General features: G+C 38.0%; 1 protein-coding gene across 1 annotated transcript in view; it reads left to right on the forward strand.

Moving 5' to 3' along the window:
* The first annotated feature begins 8,950 nt into the window (after positions 1–8,950).
* LOC139743305 (histone-lysine N-methyltransferase EZH2-like) overlaps positions 8,951–19,737 on the forward strand; it is a 28,933-nt gene continuing 18,146 nt past the window's right edge. Inside the window, exons 1-7 of the mRNA XM_071653798.1 lie at positions 8,951–8,966; positions 12,732–12,919; positions 14,547–14,675; positions 15,514–15,630; positions 15,943–16,063; positions 17,004–17,099; positions 18,336–18,486. Coding sequence (XP_071509899.1) covers positions 12,746–12,919; positions 14,547–14,675; positions 15,514–15,630; positions 15,943–16,063; positions 17,004–17,099; positions 18,336–18,486 — 788 coding nt within the window. The 5' untranslated portion in view covers positions 8,951–8,966; positions 12,732–12,745. The remainder of the gene's footprint in view (positions 8,967–12,731; positions 12,920–14,546; positions 14,676–15,513; positions 15,631–15,942; positions 16,064–17,003; positions 17,100–18,335; positions 18,487–19,737) is intronic.

A 19,737-nucleotide genomic window follows, 5' to 3' on the forward strand; every position in this document is an offset into this window, starting at 1 on the left:
AAAGACACAAGCGAAATATCTGAATAATCATTTTTTTCTTGTGAAGTATAGACTTGAAATGTGTACGATTACGGTGGCCGCTTTGAATTGAATTGAATTGAATTGAATTGAATTGAATTGAATTAAATTGAATTGAATTGAATTGAATTGAACTGAATTGAATTGAATTGAATTGAATTCAAACCAGAAAGAAAAATAACAAACAAAACCAAGAATTTCTTATTTTTGCGAATTCACAGAAATCGGAAGTGACGTATCCTGGTTCGGACAGGGATGGCGTGCTCAACTGTTTAGCTGACCTTCTGGATGTCATGGCCGGTGAGACTGCTCGAAGTTCTTTTCGTAAATATAAGATATATTTCACCATCTGACGACAAATGATATTCCTATGCGTATTGTCATACAACACAATAATGTCTAGTTATCGGCAGAGATAACGATTGGTTGTTTATCATTAATTATTGAAACTTCAAAAGAAGTAATGAAATTCCGGGGATGATCAAAAGCAAGTAATTAGTGCTTTCTGGTATCTTTCCGGTGTTGCTTAAATTTAGTTATTTCGGCTTTGAATATTCAAATTCCATTGCCTGAAAATGAGTGATATATGTATATGCCGTATTATATATATATATATATATATATATATATATGTATATATATATATATATGTATATATATATATATATTAAATATATATTTATACATATATATACATGTATAAATATATAATGTATATGTACATCTCTATATGTATGTGTGTATTATGCGTATATACATTATAATATGTAATAGAGAAGAGGTATACACATATTGATACATATTGAAATGATATAGAACATTACAGTGGTAACAATAACGATGATGAAATGATCCTGACTATGATAACTATGATAATTACAACGATAAAAAAGGGAACTACAAAGAAATTGGTACATGCCTTCGTTTCTCTTATAGCCTAGATTCGTGAAATATTCTTTTGGATGGCCTCGTTGAGAGAGAAGTATGACAATTGCAGATAGTATGCTGTTCGACTGATAGAAAACTGTTTTTATGCCATAGAGTTGTAATCAATGAAGTCTCTTCCTATCTTCATTATGTAATTTGCTTCATCCTGATACGCCCACACACACAAAAAAAAAAAATCTGATAGGCATTTACTTACAATACCAGTTTCATCTATCTATTTGTATATATTATAGAAACCGTTATTTTGTCAAGCAGCGCCTGTTTGGGGGCTTAGATAGACACTAACCAGTGTTTAAAGCTTTGAGGGTAAAAAAAGTCTCATATTTTATAAGACGGGAATAATGACAGTAACAACAATAAGAAGTATACAAATGATATGATCATGATAGTGACGTGCAACCCGTGGTTACTTTGCCCCTTCTGCATGACTTTCTTCCAAAAGAGATTTGGCTGTTGGTCTAGTGTAGGTTTTGAAGTAACTCGATCCGAGTGCCCATGCACTGTGCCCACACTATTATGTCTTGCAAGTCTTCGTCTTTTTTCTTCTTTTTTTTATAGATCTCAGTGAAGACCAGCGCGATAAGTTGCTGCAGTGCACAGAGACCGAGAGATTAGCATTAATGGAGATGGTAATACATTGTACTTCCTTTCCATTTATTATGTGTCTATGTGCTCATGTTTGCTTATGTGTTTGTGTGTCTGTGTGTTTGCTTGTGTGTTTGCGTGTGGGTGTGTGTGTGGGTGTGTTTATCCCATGCATATGGTGGCATGTTTCCGGAAAGAAAAGGATGTTACAGAGTTTCATTTTAGTATCATAAAATTGGCCTATACCAATAAGAGCCTGCTTCCTTACTGTTAAAAAGATGGAGGGTATAACGAGCAATGTACATCAGATGACTGAAGAAAGGGATAGAGTATAATTTTCTTCATTTAGTTTGTTTTCGATACGATAAACTTGGAGAACGTGAGCAACAGATCATAATGTTTACTGTTTAAATGGAAGTGAATACATTAACATTATAAATTATGCAAATACAAACCATAAATGCATTCATGGTGGTCGTGGAACAACTGATGTCGACTGCGTGTTGATTCAAACTGTTATGTGAATATTCGTTAATATGTGTGAAAGGTTCAACATCCACTACCTCCAAATAATAATGAGAAGCAACATGTTTTTAAGATGTATATAACGTATGGGGCCAACAAATAAACCTCATCTTCAGAGAGACTTACCACTATAGTGGCTTTAAATGTATTTTGCACATGATCTATGTCGTATTTTAGGTTCGTCATTTAAATTGAAGAACATAATTCCGCTCGTACACCCATCTCGTACTGCCTTTCTAAAAAAGTAAAAAAAAAAACCACACACACACACATTAAAAAAAAAAATGATCAAGAATGCAGCTTATACTTATGCATGTACTTTGCAATCAATCAATTAAGCGTGTATCTGATTTCATCGTTCTTTGTCTTCAGCTTGCGAAGTCTATGTCGGTAGACCGTCTTCCCCTGGAATCAACCCGGGTTACCGGTCTCACCGAGGAGTTCCCTCACGTGGAATCGCTGCTGGTATTATAGCGTCGGCTTACATCGTGAGAGAATGGATGAGAAGTGGTATCTCTGCCAAGCAGGCGCGCCGGAAGCAGTTTTGGATTGGGGGGGGGGGGGGGGGGGGGGGGGCAAACATTGGAGGGGGCTCAAGATTAGACCATGCATATGTTACACAATATACACATACACACACACGCGCGCGCGCGCGCGCGCACACACACATCTATTATAAAGTGGCGAACGGTGGGTCGAAACATGGGGGGAACCATAAAGTAATTTTGACGGTCTGTATGCTTGTGCGTGTGTGCGTGAGCAATAATGGGACTACAATACATTACGGAATGTGATACATTCAACAACGCAGTCATAGAGGAACATTGTAAGTTTTCCTTACATGGATTATGGAATGACGGGGTGAAACGATCGACAAATTATATACTGTCAGCAACATAAGGTGAATGGCATAACAATAAAATGCGAGCGAGCGAAGCGAGCGAGCTTGAAAATTTTGATATTCTACAGTTCCAAAACTGGAGTTTTAATTGCAGCTACATATTTCGCTTTGAAATAAATGGGGGCGCATCGGGCGCAACTGCTGGCAATTATTGGCAGCAACATTAGGAGAATGGCATAACGATTCAATGCGAGCGAGCGAAGCGAGCAAGCTTGAAAATTTTGACATTCTACAGTCCCCAAACTGGGGTTTGTAGCTTTATCTTTCACTTTGGGAATTAATGGGGCGGCGCATCGGGCGCAACTGCTGGCAATTACTGGCAGCAACATTAGGAGAATGGCATAACGATTCAATGCGAGCGAGCAAAGCGAGCGAGCTTGAGAATTTTGACATTTTGCAGTCAAAAAAACTCCGTTTGTAGCTATATTTATCTTTCGCTTTGGAAATTAAGGGGTGGGGGCATCGGGCGCAACTACTGGCAATTACTGTCAGCAACATTAGGAGAATGGCATAACGATTCAATGCGAGCGAGCGAAGCGAGCGAGCTTGAAAATTTTGACATTCTAGAGTCCAACAACTGCCGTCGTAGCTATGTTTTTCGCTTTATGAGAAATTAAGGGGGAGGCGCACCGGGCTCAACTGCTGGATGCGAGCGAGCGAAGCGAGCGAGCTTGAAATTTTTGACATTTTACAGTCCAAAAGCTGCCGTTTGTAGCCATATTTTTTCCCTTTTATTCATATATATACATATTTATTTTATTTTATTTGTTTATTCATTTATTTCTATTATCATTATCATTTTTTTTATTTTTTTTATTTTTTTTTTTTTTTTGGGGGGGCTTTTTTGGGGGGCAAAAATGCGTTTTGCCCCCCCCCCCCACTTCCGGCGCCTATGCTGCCAAGGCAGCCAGCAGACTGGGGGCGAATCTGTTACTCCCGGTGAAATGATGGCAGTGACTTATGCTCTCTGGAGCCAGTAATCTAACCTATAATGAAGACCGGTGGCAAGCTTAAGCAATAACGTAATCTTATATAATATATATATATATATATATATAATATGGATACATTCTTTGAAGTAGATTGAAAAGAAAGTTTGGGAAGTAATGTAGTTGTGAAGCATGTAACGGAAGATTTCCTCTATCATGTAATGCATGTACACTATATAGGCGTAACCGTAACAGAATGAAAGTTATGGACAAGGATTTAAAACTGTCTGCTTGTGCCTGTTTAAAATTCTAGCAAAAAGAATTAGATGCATTAGTTAATAATTATCATAATTGATTGATACACACATCCTTTCTTCGAATCATATCTACTTTGTAATCCGCAAATTGACACTTTCTGTTTTGCTGAAAAGACATTTGAATTATGTGTGGAATTATGTTGAAAAAATTCAAATCAAATCATATCAAACAGGAATCATTGCTGTTATCTACTGTCCAGCATTTGTATGTTTGGTTTTTGCTCTTGGTACATTTATATGTTACTTTTTTTCGTGTATGGTCATGTTTGGTATTTGAGTGAGCATTGCATTACATCTATCAGTACGTCAGGCAAGGTCTATCTTGCCATGATCATGATGCGGAGGAGGAGAAGGGATCTGTGTAAAAGTAAGCAGCAGGAGGAGTAAAAATTGATTTTCATGTATTATTATCTTATTACTTGCTGTTATCAATACCAGTATCACAATCATTCACTCATATTACAATTACTCCGATAGAATTAGAATTGAATAAACATCATTTTTTGAATCAGTAATCCAGATTCGCCGCCGGGTCAGACATATTTTTTTCTCTCTCTCTCTTCAATATTCATGTTATTTTACTCTAACACTGTATATATACGGAATATACTCTGAAATGGATATTTTTTTTTTTTTAAAGTAGATCTAAATATTGATTTTCAATGAGATACGAATGCATTTCTGGTGAAGATGACAATGACAAATTTCTTTAAGGTGGTTATGTATGAAAACTATGTTTTAAGTAGCCTATAATAATTTGTTATTTTTCAAATTTTTTTAAATATTAACTCTAAAACTGTGCGTAATAATCCGTATAATAGATTATCATGTTTGTTTGTTTTTTCAGTAGAAATGTCTAAATATTGATTTTCAATGAAAAAGAATGTTTTGCTGTTGAAGGTGATAATTACAATATTCTTTAAGTTGGTAGCGAAGTGTGAATATTATGTTTTAAGTAGGTCTATGATGTTATGTAATTTTTCAAGCTCTTCGATATTCATATTTACTCTAACACCATGAACACTGTACGGAATAGACTCTGTAATAGATTGCCTTGTATTTTTTTTCATTAGAAATATCTAGATATTGATATAGTGAAATACGAATGCATTGCTGGTGAAGGTGACAATGACAATACTCTATAAGGTGGTTAAATGTGAAAATTATGTTTTAAGTAGGCCTATAATGTAATGTAATTTTTATTCTCTTCAATATTCATATATACTCTAATACTGTACGGAATATAGTCTGTAATAGATTATCTTGTATTATTATTTCAGTAGAAATAGATAATTGATTTGCAATGAGATACGTATATACTAATATGCATTTCTGGTAAAGGTGACAATTATCATTTTCTTTAAGGTGGTTAAGTGTGAAAATTATGTTTAAGTGGACCTATGATATGAATTATGCACATGATTGCATGATTCGATTTTTATATATTTCTTATACAATTCACTATGTTATTATCCTTCATGTGCATGTCTAAAGTTCTGGGATTGTGTGTACAGGATAGTCAACTGTTTCAGTTGACAATGTGTGAATGATGTTCGTATAAAAAAAAATGTCGGCATACGGGGGGGGGGGGGGGGGAGGGGGATCCGACTTAGTTGTAATCCTCGGCCTTTGGAATTTGATAATTCTCAAAGACGTTGTTTGCGCCAAGTACCGGTTTTCACTATAAAGCATCTTTCCTAAAACTTAAAGAAAGCGGGAAAATATTGGGGAGGGACTTATCCGAGAACAGTGTGCTGTTATGGGATTTGTAAAACAAACAGAAATACTTGAACAATATTCCTGAATAAGTGAGCTAATGCTGGCATGAAGTAAAATATAGAAATTCAGATATAACTACTCCATGAATGGTATGTTTGTCGGTATGATTTTTTTTTTCATTGAATTGTTGATACGGTTTAACTTTGTGCAACAGAAGAGATGTCAATGAAATCCATGTGGAGGATAAGAGGAGGGGAGACATATTTTGTGGGAATATTGATCTTCGACCTGCAAAGTTTGATAATTCCCCAAGGTATTTTAGAACATTAATTAGAACATTTCAGAGGGTATCATTGAATTAAACTTTATTCTCGAAGAAAAGGGGAATATTTGCATGTTCAATTACTATTATGGATCGAAAAAATTGCTTTGATTGCCGTGTTGCGCGGATCAATACTTTAAGGTCTAAGAAATATATTAAAAATAAATAATATAGCGGTAAATGATATTTTCATGCCCATAATATACATAATACAATTACATGGAACTTTACTGAATATAGTGTGCGTTTGTTGTTTTCTAAGGATAAATGCGTGTGTCGGTAATCATTCCGCCCTACAAAGCAACATATTATGATTATTTCTAATCATTCCTTCGTTACCTGTTTATGCTAAAGCATTTTTTCCAATATTTGTGATAATTGCATGTAAGTACCTTATTATACAGCTTGTGTTTGTGTGTTGACTGTTTTTTTTTAAACATCAATTTCTTTACAATGTCTTTTTAAATTTCAAAATAAAACAAACAAACATAAATGTTTGCAGTTTTTCCCCTGGTCCATGTTGTCACCGACGCTTCTCATTTCCTTCATGAATAGGAAATGTCTATTGGTAAGAATTATGATACTCTGTGTTAAAGTGCGAATGCCCGGAGAATTGTTGTAGTGGTCATTTTGAATGAGAATCAAATAGATCTAAATGATAGTTCACAACTGTTTTTGAGGTAGAGAGAAATAAAATATGAGACATCATTTATTATTTTCAAATAATATGGAGCATGAACATTCTCAAAGAGACAGACAGTAAGAAAAAAAATGGCGTAAGGGTTGAACTGTTTGTTTACACGCCTTTGCAGTGTATTTTAATTTAGAATCATGATGATACCGTATGGCATTTTATTTGAATAGGGTGCTTAAGGAAGTGCTCTACATCGTTGTGTTTGTTGCATGGTAAGTCCATTCCAATTGAAATACACTTTCAGAAGTAGCTTGCTGGCACACTGTACGAAGAGTGAATATACATAGATTTGAGAATCATTACCCTTTTTGTTTGCTGTCTTTTGTTGCCTTTTTGTTTTTACAGAATTTATTTCAAAAGAAGGAGTTCGCACTTCATGTTACACCCATAATTGAATGAATCGAATTGAATTGAATTGAATACAAAATGAATGTGCGCCTGAACATGGCGATCGCGAACTGCGTATGAATTACTGTATCTGAAATTCAATTCAATTCAATTCAATTCAATTCAGTTAAATCATAGTTTATTTCCAATCAACGAAAATCAAAACATAATACAAAGTATACATGTCATGAAATGATATTGTTCAAACATTTGCAAAAGATTCATGTAGTATGTGAGATAAATAGTATACAACAACATATGTATAAGATACACAATAATTACGAGGAACGATGCATTATATACTTCGTGAGCGTTCGGAAAATAACTTCGATTATGGAAAATAGGGATCTACTAAAAAGAAAAGCTTGTGGAACGTGGATCGCTAGATAAATAAAGAGTAAACATTATTCAAGGTTTTTTTTATATCTATTGTATTCAATATAGGGCCGAAATAGGGCCGAGTTGTCCCTAAGACCGAGTTAGCCAGGATCCTTCTGGAATTTTTTATATTGAAAAAAAAATATCGGTATACCGACTTTCATCATCCAGCGCTTTTGATTTCAGAATACTGCAAATAAACTCATCATCCCGGCAAATCGTCAGCCAGGTAAGTTTCTCGGTAGACTCTTTAGATATATTGCAAGCAAACATGAAATGGTGCTAAACGGAGTTTCAGGCCCTTGCCAGAATTACTGTATATGCCTGTAGGGCCCTACTTCAAAGCATGTGGACACTCGAATTCACCTTGACACTTTTGTGCGTGTGTGTGTTTTTGTTTGTTTGTTTGTTTGTTTTTGCTTTCTTTTTCTTTTGTGTCGTTTTGTTTTACTCTCTGATACTCTCTGAAAAAAATCGAGTTAAAATATTCACTCTTGAAGGAGTGAATACAAAAAAAGAGGGAATTTAGAGTGAAATTGGAGTGAATTTTGAGTGATATTGGAGTGAATTTTGAGTGAAAATGTTCATTTTCACTCGTTTTAGAGTGACCTCAGGGATCACTTCCAAATCTTCGAGTGATGCCTGAGGTCACTCCAAAATGAGTGAAAATGAACATTTTCACTCAAAGTTCAGTCCAATTTCATTCTAAATTCACTCTTTACTGTAATTACCCCTTCAAGAGTGAATATTTTCACTTGATTTTTTTAGAGAGTACCGGTACTTTGTATGAAAAAACGAAACACCTCTTCCGTTTCATTTTGGAAGTTTGAGAAGAATTAGCTCTATTTTTCTCTTTCTCTTATTTTTATTCAGTATTTTTTCAAGGGCTCTGTTTTTTTGTGTGTTTTTTTTTTGTTTGATTTGTTTTGTTTGTTTTTTGTTTTTTTGTTTTTTGTTTTTTGTTTTTATTTTTGTGTTGTTTTGTTTTTGTTTTGATTTTTTTGATGTTCAAGCGCCAGCTACGTTTATATTCTAGTGAATCGAGGATTGATTCCCGCGTTGTGATTGAATTAGAGCGTGTACAAGTACACACACATGTGTACAGTTGCGTGCAGCTGTAACTCGTATTACGTACACATTTACTCTTGCATAAATGCGCATGCCGTGTGGCCAGAGACGTTAAGATACCATTGTTGTATGTTATGTGCGTATTTATGAGAGCTCAGTCTGGCTGAAGCGATTGGTAAGGAGAAATGATTTTACTCATTATAGGCCTAATCAAACCTTTTCGCGACTTCCATAAGCTTAGGATAAGGTGAGAATCTTAAATGATCGTTTTTATGCTGTAGTTTGCCGGTGGAGTCGGGCCTCGAGAGTCCTACCATGGTTGGTACCATCGAAATCACAATCCAATTCTTTACTTGTAGATACTAGTTCTAACGTGAATAGTCCCACGTGCAGTTTTCCACGCAACTATTCAACGTGAGGAAACTGTATCCTGAACTGACTGAGACCATGGAGCTACATAAAACATCCATGTTGAGACTTAAACGATATTTTGCTGCATTTCAACACGTTATTTGTGAAACTGAGGCAACATTGACCGAAACTAAATTAGGGCCTATAGGCAGCCTTCATGATCGCGATGTAAATTACGGGTAAATTTACTACCGGTAGGCGGTACTCTAAACGTTAAGACTAACAGTAACACCACAGCACAGTTAGTTCTAGTTTTGGATTGCACGGAAATCCGGCCGGCGGATCATGTCATGATCTTTGACACTTTGTAAATTACTGAGTAGCAAGTCTCTTCTTTCTCCTGCCTCCTTCAATTGACATTTGGCCAAATTTCAAAATTAAATTCTAAACGTGAATTGGTTCTGGACCTGGATCTGGCCGTCCTCTACGACTACATAATGTACATTAATCTAACTTGGTTGGACTTGTCTAAATCATGTATTTAACGTTAATTAATTTATCAGTGATTATAATATATGCATCCACTAACATTAACAGAGAAGGCCGAAGGAACAGGCTGGTTATTACACTTATTACTAGTAGCCTACAGGTTAATTAAGGGGATTTAGGTCCTACGCTTTGTTGGAGTAACGCTAGGACCCTTGTTAGGCCTAAATTAAATTTACAATTAATTGCACCATGTCCACCTTATTTTATAGAGAGTGTTTTCTAACTGTAGGCCTAGAGTGATAGATCTAACACGTTAGTTGGTAGTGGCAGTTTTCCAGGCAACGGCAGCAGCAGGAAAGCACAAAGGAAAGTAGGCCTAGGTCCTCAGGTGGGAAAGAGTTCCTTATGTCCCCCCACCCCCCACTAATTTGTTTGCAGCATTGCTGGAGGATATTTCTGAACTTTACAGCCCTGTCACAAACTAAGGCCAAGTAAAAAAAGAAACCAGTTTCTCGTCCTCGCGCGCATCGATTTTGGCCGCCGCATCGATTTTTTTACTATTTACTATTTTCAAAATGGCGCTGAAAATACCAAGAAATTCATAATTCTCGTCCCATCCCGCTCCCCGCCCGCATCGAATTTCAGTTGCCGCATCGACTTTTTTGATATTTACTATTTTTTCGGCCGCCGAAAAAAAAAATATCGACAATTCACCTACCAATCGGGATTTCTCATTGCTAAATACGCCTTGCGTCCTCTACTTAGTACAGCTGTAGCTTCTGTAGTGCGTAACGCATGCATTTCACACTGCGCGAGCTCGGCAAGAAGGAATGACCCACAAAGCAGTCGAACTGTAGTTGGATGGGCGCGCGGCGGGCCTGGGCTGTGCAATGTACAGCGCACTCGGTACATTGTGAACGCAATAGCGGCAACATTTTTTTTCGAACAATCGCTGATATTCCACGCATATTTCGCGCATTGTTCGTATTTTTCCCCGTTTCTCATATTTTAAGCGGATGAATTGTACTGTGCAAATGCTTGTGAGGATTGTATCGAGTTTGTATGTATACATTTTCATGTCATTGTGACTATGTGCATGTGTGTGCAGTGTCGGAAAGTACGGTGCCAGTGCATTAGTGGCCGTGCCGGCCGCGTATGCGTGTCTGTACTGTAGCTGTCAGGGTCCCCATCCCCCTGGTCTGTCAGCTGTCTGCACGCACGCATGAACACATTCGAATGTGTAGAGGCCCAAACACTCTGCTCTGTAACGTTGCATCTGACGGCGATATAATTTATACTAGTATTCTATTTTGAAGAGAATATGAATGCGCTTTTCCAGCAAATGTAGAATTATTAAATGGGTGTATCTACAAAATGAATAACTCTTCCACGGATTCTGGTTTGTCTCGTATTTCTGCGGGATACTTTTCTTTATACGATGTAAATTCATGGACACGGCCGTGAGTCGTATCACCTGTAGTGTGATTGAATCATTCATCATCCAAATGATGAGTGATTATCAAATGTCTTTTTAGAACATGAAGAAACATCTTTAAATGTTTAATGCTATAATGCCATAACAGTATCATTTAGACATCCATGTACCAGCCAGTTTCCACTTGAATGTGCTACATTGTACTGTGAAGAGATGCAGATAGGCCTACAGCGCAGCTGTGTGGACACAAAAAGTCACAAACACCAATGATAAATAAAACAGTGTTTTGAATATCATGGAATTTATTTCAGTCGTACATTTGTTGATAGAGTGTTTTATACCTGTTTCAATTAATAGCACAATACATCAGAATTGCAAGTACACTGGTATCAGAAATGCCATTACAACACTAAATACCAGTATTAAGATGGTCATTTTCCCTTGACATCTGTAGTGGAAAGGAAAAGCAAATGTATTTCTGCATGCATGAAGTTTCATTTCAAGTATGGTACATAATATTTATATCTATTTGTTTGAAAATGCACAGAGTGCTGGCAAGACATACACTTGGGACCAGTGGTCTCTCATAACGCAGCTACCGCATACCAGAGTGATATTTCATTTCATAAATTGGATATAGAAAATAGTAAAGCCCTCTCTCGTTACCTTTCTCAGAATTACCGGACGAGAAACGCATGTTACTTTCATTTTGACAATCCTCGAAAAAATAGTAAAATATCAAATAGTAAGGACCTCCCTCATCGCCTTGCTCAAAAAACCCGGACGAGAAACTACTTTCTTTTTTTACTTGGCCTAATGGAAAATATCAAAGATCTTATTACAATTTGTTTAAATTAAAATTTTATGACAACCACCGGCCACAAAGCCTTCACATTATTTTAAACTCTAATACTGACCCTAACACTAACCCTAATCACAGGGGTCCCGCGCACCCTAATGGGTGACTGTCTCAAAAGAAAGTCTTCCCATAAATGGCATAACCTTTAGTTAGTTTATTATTAGTAAAAAAAATAGTAATTTATTTATTTTGTGCAAATTAGTGGGGGGGGGGGGGGGGAGATGGGACATAAGGAACTCTTTCCCTAAAGGGACTCTGAGTGAGGTGTACCATGTCCGTGTGTAGGGTACATTTATAATCTACTCGCGATTCGTACACAGGCTATAGTGATGCGCTATCCAGCCAGACTAGAACACTTTCTACTGCTTATTGTGATTTGGTAGTTTGTGTGGCAAGCGCATCTTTGGAAGACTAGTCTAATGCGAAGGTCATAGTAACCGCAACAGCAACCCCAAAACATATGTTACTAGTAAGAGCGCCCTGCATCGGGGTTAAGATCATAGGTTTGAAAATCGAAAAATCATTATATGACAAAAGTTTAACACTTATGTACTGTTCGTCATGTTTGTAAGAACTTTAATTGCACCACATACAGTTCTAAAAAATGATAAATTTATACATTGATATCTCTTATGTAGACATGTATGTCATCCAACCAATCACGACACTGGAATCAGTCATTAATTGTACAACCACAAGGTCATTCCAATGTTAAAAATTCTTTTTGAGTGCTTACCAGATTTGTTTAGAATGCTTTTATCCAAATCTTTTTTTCGATTTAAAACACACACACACACCAACAAAAGATTCAAGCAACACTATGGCCTCCTCCAGTGGGGCCAGATCGGCCACGGCAACACCAGAGAAGGTAGAGAAGACGGCTGAGAAGAGCGCTGCCTCAAGGAACACCATAACCGAGCTGAAGCGCAAAGTAAAGTCCGAGTACATGAGACTGCGCCAGCTGAAACGATTCAAGAGGGCCGAAGAAGTCCGGGTGAGTGTTGCTGATCACAGTGTTCGACCCAGCACTCTTATGCAGCAAAAATACAGGGGAACTTGAAAATTGCTTTTCAAGAAGAGACACAGAGATAAAAGGGGTGTCAAGATTCAGCTCCATTTTCATTTGGAACCATGGGTGCGTTCGAGCGCTCTAAAGCGAACCAAAGCGAACTGAACTAAAGCGTACCGTACCGTCCCATGCCAATTTTGTAGCGTTCGAGCGCTCTGTGGAGAAGGCGTACCTCACGAGTTAGTTTTAGAAAAGGTCACGCTTGTTTACAGCAAGAGTGTCATTCACCTGGTGCTTGAACTGCTTACAGCGGTCCCGAACATGCCCCGAACAAAGAGAATGATGTCTTTGCATTGTGACGTATGCGCATGATACACGCATGCTTTACAACGCACTTTTGGTATGCTTTGGTACGCTTTTGGAGCACATCGGGAAATGGTCCACTTTTGGCTCGGTACAGTACAGTACGGTACACCTTAGGAGCGTTCGAATGCTCATCTGGCGCGGGTACGGTACGATACAGTTCGCTTTAGGAGAGCGCTCGAACGCACCCCATAGCTTGTACTGTAAGTCGTAGCCACCGCAAACTGAGCTTCAGTGGACAGATGGAGATTTGTCCACAGGTGGAGATTTGTGGTTTGTGTGCTATTTCTACGACTGACATTTGAGTGATTGGAAGCCATCATGGGATAATGGTGCAGTATGATTGTGCTCCAAACATTGCATTATAGACTGTTGGGACCCAGCTTCCTGTGCTGTAAATAATGTCCATGTCTCCGTGCCTTCAAAACATTACTGTACTTCAAGCGGAGTCACTGATATGTTCATGAGGCCTGTGAGATTTAAAATTAGCTGTCATGAGGTTGCTTGTACAGCTTTTCCCTTTCCTTTTGATATGATAGTTGAAATCACTGGCGGTGAGCACACAGATTTCCTCACTTAGTTTTGCAGTGCTTTTGTATGGTAACAAGTGATGCAATAATTATCAAATGCATACTTTTTTCCCATATTTTTGTAACTGAGCGGGCACTTATCATGACTATTTCTGTCAAAGCAGACTATGATTTTTGTTTGTTTGTTTATTTGTTTGGGTTTTTTTATTGGGATATTCATGATGAATGCATCCCGTACAATATCCTAGTTAATTTCTGTTATTGTATGAAACAGAAGAGCATCAAATTCAGACTTGAGATTTCAAAAAAACAAAAACAAAAGCAAAAACAAAAAAAAACTTTTGGAATCTTAATGATTCATATTATTTCACCAAATGTTGATGTAGGAGTATCACCTTATTTACCGTATTTCACATATTGTAGTTGCAACATTATTTCATGAAAGCATTTTATCTAGTGAAACCTATTTCAATCTGTCAGTGTGATGATGCTCCAGAAGAATCTTTAAGCCTTTCTCTGGCAGGGACTTTTGACAGGGTGTGAAATGCTAGAAGGCTTTCTACCTGCGCCAAACGACTCCCAGAGAACACAGAAGGTTATGCCATCTTGAACACTGTGCTGAGTCACACTTTGACACGAGAATCCGACACCATGGCAAGTGTTAAGTTGTATGTGAGCATTATAGCAGCTGAAGGGCATTTTGACAATAACTATTTCAGACAATCTGGGCCAGCAACAGAAAAAACATTGAAGAGAAGACAGAAGTGGAGGAGAAGAAACACCAGGAGAGGCCGTACCAGTCCATCCACACAGCAGCTTCTTTTGACCAGCTTCCCATCACAAGAAGGGTATGAATACTCATGAATTAAAAGTGTACAGTGTACACGTATAATACAACCACCTTATCATTCCCCTTTCTCATCCTCAACACTTCCCTTACCTTTACCTTTTCCCATCCTCCAACCTTTCTTGTCTTCCACGCTTTTCAAAAAGAAAAGAAAAAATGTTCTCGTTACGCAGATTGCGGTCCTGATCAAGCTCTGAAAAATGCTTAAAAACTTGATTAGGGTATGTCGGATTTCATTGCACTTGTAAGTTCATCACTTATGATTTGATGAACCACTTTTACGCAAACTATCACTGATGTGTTCTACTGAATGTTTTGCAGTTGTTGAATCACCTGGTACTGTCTCAGGAAGTGAAACTATTATCAGACAACTTGTGGTGAATTGTAACACCCCCCCCCCCCATTAATTAATGTCATTCCTGTTTAGCCCTACACTCTACCTTTCATCCCCATGAATAATGAACACTCACAATCAATATATTTCTCTACACCCCAGCAAGCATAGTGTGAAGATCTTAGCTTCTAAAGGTTGACAGTTTGTGAATCTTCCTGTGCTTTGTTCATCAAATGGCACAGATATCTTGACACTAATTTTCAGTTAATAAAGATTACCCAATTCCCGCAACCCCTTTTGTGTCACTAGGTCAGTCCTTCACTGAGGCACATCGCTGCACCTCAGTGGACTTGCGAACTTTATATGTAGGTCAGGTTTGGATGGATTAACTGAACGTCGATGAAAAAAAGCTTATTGAGTTATGCTTGTAAATGCCAGGGCATGTAATGGGTAAAGAAACCTGAAGGCGCCAAGGGGGCAATGTTTAATTTTCTCTTGATCACAGTGCACCATCGAAATTGGCAACAATAAGCAGACGCAGACAGCACCTCTCTACACTCTCAATGGGGTCAGTTCCGTGCCTTGTGTCTACACCTGGGCCCCGCTTCAGCAGAACTTCATGGTAAGTGCAAAGAAGTATCCACTTCGTGTCTGCACTGCCCCCAAACTTGTCGTCACTTACTCTCAAAGACAGGTGTACTTAGACAAAAATGGAACACTGAACCCTCTCATTGAAAGCCAGAGTATTCAGTCCAATAGACCACTGCACTGCCACAGTTCAATGCCCAGTTAAGTTTGTGTGTACCTGGGTAGATCAATGATGGCTGTGAATAGATATTCAGGATGCGATGATCTCAAGATTGCAGAGACCCAATTTCTCCACATGAATGCATCTGCTAAAAAGTTTTGCGAAAAATACAACTTCATCTTGCAGGTTGAGGATGAGACTGTTCTCCACAACATCCCATACATGGGTGATGAGGTTTTGGAGCAGGAACAAACATTCATCGAAGAGCTCATCAAGAACTATGACGGAAAGGTGCACGGAGACAGAGGTAGGATTCAGGTCCAGTGGCAGGGGTGGATCTCTTTTCTGGTTTGTTTGAGTGTTTTGTTTGTTTTGCCCAATTACTAGTTGTTTACGAGGATAGGAGTGGAATCATTTAGTGCAGTAGCGACGAGAATGTACATATACTCAGGGTTCAAAATTGGCGATGGTCCGCTGGCCATTGGCCACCCAAAATCATGTCGGACTAGCTAAAAATCATTAAATTCTGAAGTAACTAGTCCGTCTGGCTAGCCAAAATATTGCTTCAGTGTCAGAATTGATTCTAAGTAGTCCGTCTGGCTAGTTAAAAAAAAAAGTTAAGTGCGACCCCTGGTACTTCAGTTCAAGCAACAGCAATGCAATTTTGTTCCTACAACATTGGTGTTAACGCTGGTTCTAGCAGCGGTGGTATACTTACATTCCGGCATCAGATATGCAATTTGGTTTTAGTAAGAGGGTTGCAAGTTATTAGGGTTTTCATTGTTGTTGTGATGGCAATCCTGATGTAAGTTACTCCAAGGTGCAGTTTGGCTCAAGCAACAGTGAAAGAAATGAGTCCCATCAATGGTAGTGCACTTTATTTAGATAGATGCCAGAGTTTTGCGGCAAGACCTACTGTGACAATGGTCATGTGGACTTCCAGGAGTTGAAGGTCACAGGTTTGATTTATTTTCATCTCATCTATGCATTTTTGTTTCATAACAAACGTACTGCCAAGTAAATATCTTCTTTACCCAAACTTCAGTCACACATGAAGGCTGCGTGCATGACAGTTGTAATGCAGGCAATGAAATACAGTGGTGTATTTAATTGCCCAGATATGAAAATATGCTTTTTCACTTAAGTTACACTTTGCACATTAAACAAAAACAAATACAGACCAAAACAGCTCTGCAGTCGAACAGTCCTAATTTTCATTTGTATTTTGCCCTCCCTGTCAACTCCAGAGGGCGGCTTCATTGATGACGAGGTCTTCGTTGAATTGGTGAAGAGCGTTGCTACCACGGAGCTCATGTCGACGATGCAGCAAGAAGTCGAGAGCGGTATGTAGAATCCAAGAAGATTTGAAGAAAGCAAAGATACACAAAGCATTATTTCCTGGAGTGATCACATTATTCCATTTGAGGATGAGCTGCTTTTGCTACATCACACATTTCCCAAAGGCACCTGCTCCGAGTGTACTGTAAAACTACAAATTTTTGTATGCATTTTAATTTTGCGAATTCTGTGAGAGCCAAGATTCAGAAAATTAAAAAAAAATAAAAAATACACTATACACTATATAGCAGTGGATGCCAGTGGCAATTCGCGAAAAAAGTGTCATGCCATGAAAAAGGTTATTGGCTCCAATTTGCAAATATTTCTTGATTTATAGTACTCTGGACTGGTCTCCCATGGGCTAAGTGATTGCCACAAATATACGATGTGAAGTCATTATTTTGATATACCAGCGGTTGTTTATATTCTTCTGCAGAGCTTTGGAGAATCCCTGCTTGTGTAGGAGTCTTCCTAAAAACTTCCAACATCCTCTCATATCTAGAAAAGAGAATATAAAAATCTTCTTGATTCATAGATCCCCCCCCCCTAAAATGCATGTTTTGCACAAGTATTTCCCGAATCGCTCTATGAAATCTCTCTGAATTTTGATTCATAAAATGTTTGCAGCCCTGCTCTTGATGAATTGTGTATCAAGATGGGGTACGTTTTGGAAGTGCCTTGCATTATTATATCGATGTTTGTACAAGCGACTCCCGCTATAACAAAGTCCTAGGGACCGACAGTTTTCATTCGTTATGTCAAAATGTCATTAACGCTGAACAATAAAGTATGCAAACATATATAGACAATAATTCTATGGTCTGAATTTTTTATTTTGTTGTAACGAGAATTTCGTTATAACTATGTTTGTTATAATGGGAGTGCAGTGTATACTAAGTATTTCCTAATAGACAGAATAACTTGTATGAATGTGAAAATAGATCCCATGCCATGACTTACTGCATATGCCATATATTTCATTAGTCTGAATTTTCGCGAATAGGGAATTCCTGACGATTTCGTGAGTGGTTAAATTCGCGATCGTGGAGTCCTGTACTGAACAGAGAGATGTACACACGTACGTCACATTCACATTCGGGATCAGAGTCAATATTTTTGTGTGCCTTTAATTTTGTAAAATTCGCGAAAATAAAAACCTCGCGAAATATTCGATGTGTCCAGTATTTCGTATCATGAATTTGTGAATCCTATGACCAGCGTAACATGTCAAATCTCGACAGCTTCACCTTGCGACGTGGCTGGTGGTGTTTGTGCCGATACTCAGGAGGAGGCGGGCGACAAGATGGCGACTGAGTTTCCCCAGGATATCGTCTTCCAGGCCATCGCCAGCATGTTCCCTGACAGAGGATCGACAGAAGAACTGAAGGAGAGGTGAGACGGAGGAAGCCATTTAGAATTTTTTTGTCATCTTTTTCTGCAAATGAAATTCCACACCACTGTGTTGATTGTTTTTTCCATCACCATGTTTGAATCAGCTTCAATAAATGAAAGTTGCTGAGATGAACTCAGCGGTAGAAGGTTCATCAAATTCTGATGTAAAGTGAGAAAGTTCATGAACTTTTAGAGTTTCACATGATTTTGCAAAATGGTGATAGTAGGAGCAACCAAACTGGTGGAGGTGGTAATGTAGCTAACTTACAAGGCTGCCAGTCACCTGTGTTTTGAGGAGAGGGGAAGTCCACATGCAAGACAGATCAGTTTAATTTGTTTGTTTCCTTCTGAGAAGATGGCTGGATAGCCCATAGTCAGCTAAGCTAAGCTGGTATTCCATGGGATCCAGTTGACACCGGGTTAACCTTGCTCTGTGCCTTTTCTAGATGTAACATGATTTAGAATGGTATTGAAGGTAAGATTCATGTCATTCAAATAATGCAGAGGATTTGAAATAATTTCTTTTTCCCTTTTCCCTCAGAAATGTTTATTATCCTCTATCATAAGTAGAATATTCGTCCAAACAAGTGGACATGTTAATATTTCTGTTCATCAAGGTGCTTTTGAAACGAGGAATGAATCGTCATTCCTCAGTACATCATGACATTACATAGCAAGAAAACAAGTGACTAGGCAAATACCAATTTTTCTGAAACACATACAGCATACAATAATTTCTTACAGTAAATTTGTCATTGTTATGATATTCTCAAATGCTATCGTTGCCTTATGTATGAAACTGGGGTACTATTCTTCTAAATTAACATTCAAAAATTTCCTTTCTTAAAAACATTCTTGTGCATTTTGATGCCGAGTTTAATGGGCACCAATAAAACCAACTAATTTGTTATCCGGCGTATATGTAATTTCTAAAACCGTAAAACTATGAGTCCATTCTCTTACTCCTGTCCATAATATATCCTCATATTGGCACCCACTCAGATGCATTCAAGATGCATTGCAGTTAAGATTCAAAATACCCGGAATGTGATTAATGTATACGCCATATATTTCGCGAGTCTAAATTTTCACGAATCGAGACTTCTCGACAATTTCGCAAGTGGTTAAATTCGCAATTGTGGAGTCCTGTACTGAACAGAGAAATGTATACGCGTACGTCACATTCATATCGGCATTAGAGTCAATATTTTCGCCTGTTTTTAATTCCATGAATTACAGCCGACTCGCAAA

Source organism: Diadema antillarum, unplaced genomic scaffold (assembly GCF_040938485.1).
Source record: "Diadema antillarum isolate AM-2024a unplaced genomic scaffold, OU_Dant_1.0 seq00001066_RagTag, whole genome shotgun sequence".
Classification (NCBI taxonomy): domain Eukaryota; kingdom Metazoa; phylum Echinodermata; class Echinoidea; order Diadematoida; family Diadematidae; genus Diadema; species Diadema antillarum.